At 33.4% G+C, this 3,259-nt stretch overlaps 1 protein-coding gene across 2 annotated transcripts in view; it reads left to right on the top strand.

Moving 5' to 3' along the window:
• The window catches only part of PPP3CA (protein phosphatase 3 catalytic subunit alpha), a 152,530-nt gene that overhangs the window by 119,540 nt on the left and 29,731 nt on the right, over window positions 1–3,259 (top strand). For both annotated transcript variants that reach the window (XM_072405627.1, XM_072405628.1), the window contains exons 7-8: window positions 1,650–1,727; window positions 2,632–2,726. In XM_072405627.1, the coding sequence (XP_072261728.1) occupies window positions 1,650–1,727; window positions 2,632–2,726 (173 nt within the window). The remainder of the gene's footprint in view (window positions 1–1,649; window positions 1,728–2,631; window positions 2,727–3,259) is intronic.

The following is a 3,259-nucleotide window of genomic DNA, read 5'->3' as shown; positions in this document are numbered from 1 at the left end:
AGATGCGCGGCTCCGGCCGCGAGCTTTTTCAGTTGCTGAATAGCGCGACGGCGTACGATTTCGGATTGCGAATACGAATGCGCGAGCGATAATCCGATTCTGCTTGATGAATCAGGGGCTTAGTGTTCAGTATTTTGAAGGTAGCCGTATAAAACGTTTTGCTCCTTTGTGCCCCCCAAAAGTTATTTAAAGGAAAGTACCAAAATACTATTGTGTTCAACAAGATCATATAGTTGTCCCCTTTTTATATTTTTTCTTGCCTTTTTTTCTGATTTGTAAGTGTTAAAATTAATTAGTTTAAATGTTTTGTGTGGTGGTTGACAAAAGAACATCTAGGTGGCTATCATCTTATGGTATCCTTTAGCATCCATTAGTTAAAATTATAGCACCACATAAGACAGTACAAATGCTATAAATGAAGGTGTGGGCTTTTATAAAAAGAGCAAATAGCATTGCTGATTCAGTTACTCTGAATATCCTAATGTGTAATCCACAAACATAATAATTCTTAAAAAAAGACCATGAAAAAGTCTTTCCCCAAACATTCCAATTATCTATGCTTTGTCTGGCAAATTTATTTCTAGGGATTGTCAGGGTGGGTACTGAAGTGCATATGTAAAGATATTGTCCTCAAAAGACTCTGTGTGACATCAGAAGGAGTGCTGTAAGGTTCAAGATGTTAAATAGGCATCTGTTCAAATGCAAAAGAAGTGGCTATACTTAATTATTGTAACATTTTCTCATGAAAAAAAATATTCTGCATATTACTTAGACCAAAGTTATTTTTTACATTTTATTGTCAGTAGATTGGATAAAAATACCAGCTCCCACTGTTGCACAATTTAAAGGTGTGTCCTTGACACCAATAAGGTCAATATAAATAAAATAAAATAAAAGATCTGCCACTTTTTCTTGGTGGCGTGGTAACCTTCTTTCTAGTACTAAGTGAAACTCCCATTAAAAGTTTTTTTATTTTGAGTGTGGAAGGGGTAGAACATTCATTCCCAGGCAAAAACTCACTTTACACTCTTTCTAATTGTTTGTAATAATAATGTGATCTCCAGCTCATAAGTGCCAGAATACATCTAATCACTAACTAATCGCATTTTTGTGGGTGATATGGCCCAAATTATAGCCATAAATTTTTTTTTTACTGTTCTCTTTCAAGGTGGGACTGTTGTGTGCACTTTTCTATATCCTTTTTTTGTTTGTTTTGTTTTTACTGCTGCCCAGGACATTGACAAATGTTTGACCGGTTGTAAAATATAAAATAGAGACCTAGAAAGCAATAAAAAGGGAGTCTTTCCCCAACAAAAACAAAATACAAAACCAAACATTTATTAAAACGCACAAACTGACAATAAAACACATGAACCTGGAAAATTCAAGGCCATTTCAGATTCCCTAATTTATAAATAGAGCCTTTTGAGTGCGAGAATACATGTCTAATGAAGCCCTAGGCAGTAGTGAAAACCCAAAAGATCCTCTTGTCTTCTCCACCTTCTGCATGTTTAAAAATGAGATCACCTAAATGTTGGACTGATTTCACATTCTTTTGAAATAACAAAAACTTGTGATGTTAATTAAGTTGGCATTTAGAGAAATTATTATGCATCCTCCTAAAACCCATGTTTGTTTTCTTTTAAAAGCTATCAGGCTGTCTGCGAGTTTCTTCAGAACAATAACTTGTTATCTATACTTCGAGCTCATGAAGCACAGGATGCTGGGTAAGACTTTAATTTTTCTTCCAGAAATTTGCAAGCACTCAGCATTCAGCTATAATCTGTTTCTTCCCTTATAGACACACAGAGTGTGTATATTGCCTGCTGACCTGGGTGGGCAGGTTAAACAACTAAACTGTTCTTATGTTTGTATCTAATAGGAATAAAAGGGAAGATGATGGGCTACTTAGAAATTTATAAGGAACTTTTGAGACTCTTTTTTTCTGGTTCTGTCATTTACCAGCACAATAGAAAGAACCTTATTTTTCACAATTCCTTAATACTGGAACTTTCCATTGGTTTTGCTTTTTGTATGTTTTTACTTTTGAATAGGTTTACTCCTGTAAAAAAAAAATGAGCTGATTAGGACCAGTAATTGTCTAGGATGAATTACTGAAGTGCAACTATTTGTCATAGCATTTAAAACAGTCCTCCAAAGTGAATCCACAGGCTCCAAACCCTTATTATATGTACATTCAGCCATCACAATAAGCTTGTACCTTAACATTTTTTGTTTACCAGGACAGAAGCAGTTCAACTTTTCTTATAACCAACTATATAATTGGTCGAAACAGGCAGAGGAAGTTTAGCAATAATTTTGAGTGAGACAAATGTTTATTCAGCTGCTACTTTGGATTTGATTATTGACAACTCATAATGGAGTGCTGCATATATATGTTAACATGGAACATGCAGATAGGAGGACAGGGCTGAGTAATTGAGGTTGGATGAAAATGCAAAGTTTTTGTAAACTAATTGTACATAATGTAGCTTTAGTATATACATGAGTAAATACAAGACTATTTCATAACATTTTTAGGGGAAGATTTTTTTTCCACACTTTTTTGTTAGCACTGGATGTAATAATAAAAATGTTTTCTTATTTTGTCTTTTTTTAATTATATTACAGATATCGTATGTATAGAAAAAGCCAAACAACAGGCTTCCCCTCCCTAATCACAATATTTTCAGCACCAAATTATCTAGATGTATACAATAATAAAGGTAAGAGTTGCATATATTTTTTCTGGTTTTAAATCTTTGTAGTAACATATTTCACTCATCTCTAATTGTTCACAACTACATTTTTATATAAGCTTGGTCAAATCCAATCTCTAGTTTATGTTATTGGGCATGTATTATGATATGTAATGCATCAAATTAAATTAAAAGTTTAATTTACTAAGCAGTGGAATCCAGATCCAAAAAAATGCAATCAAACTTCTGTACTAGCTCCTCATTGACAAATGTAGCAAATGTAAATGTATGGCAAATGGTGTACTTGTTGAAGATAAATGAAAGCCAGAACACCATCCGTAACATCCAGAAAACAATAACATCCAGAAAACCTCCTAAAGTTTTTGCTGATGTCAAACTTGCAATGATTTGGGGAACCAAAGTCAGAGCCCCCCATACTAATCCATAGTGTATCATTTACTGAAAAATGTTTTGTTTAATTTTTTATTTACTGAAATAATTAAAGCTTCAATAAATATAATTAAATAATTATATTTTTATGTTTCAGTAGAAAGCCTCTG

Source organism: Pyxicephalus adspersus, chromosome 3 (assembly GCF_032062135.1).
Source record: "Pyxicephalus adspersus chromosome 3, UCB_Pads_2.0, whole genome shotgun sequence".
Taxonomy (NCBI): domain Eukaryota; kingdom Metazoa; phylum Chordata; class Amphibia; order Anura; family Pyxicephalidae; genus Pyxicephalus; species Pyxicephalus adspersus.
The sequence above is the reverse complement of the archived record's forward strand: the minus strand, read 5'-3'. Positions and strand labels throughout refer to the sequence as shown.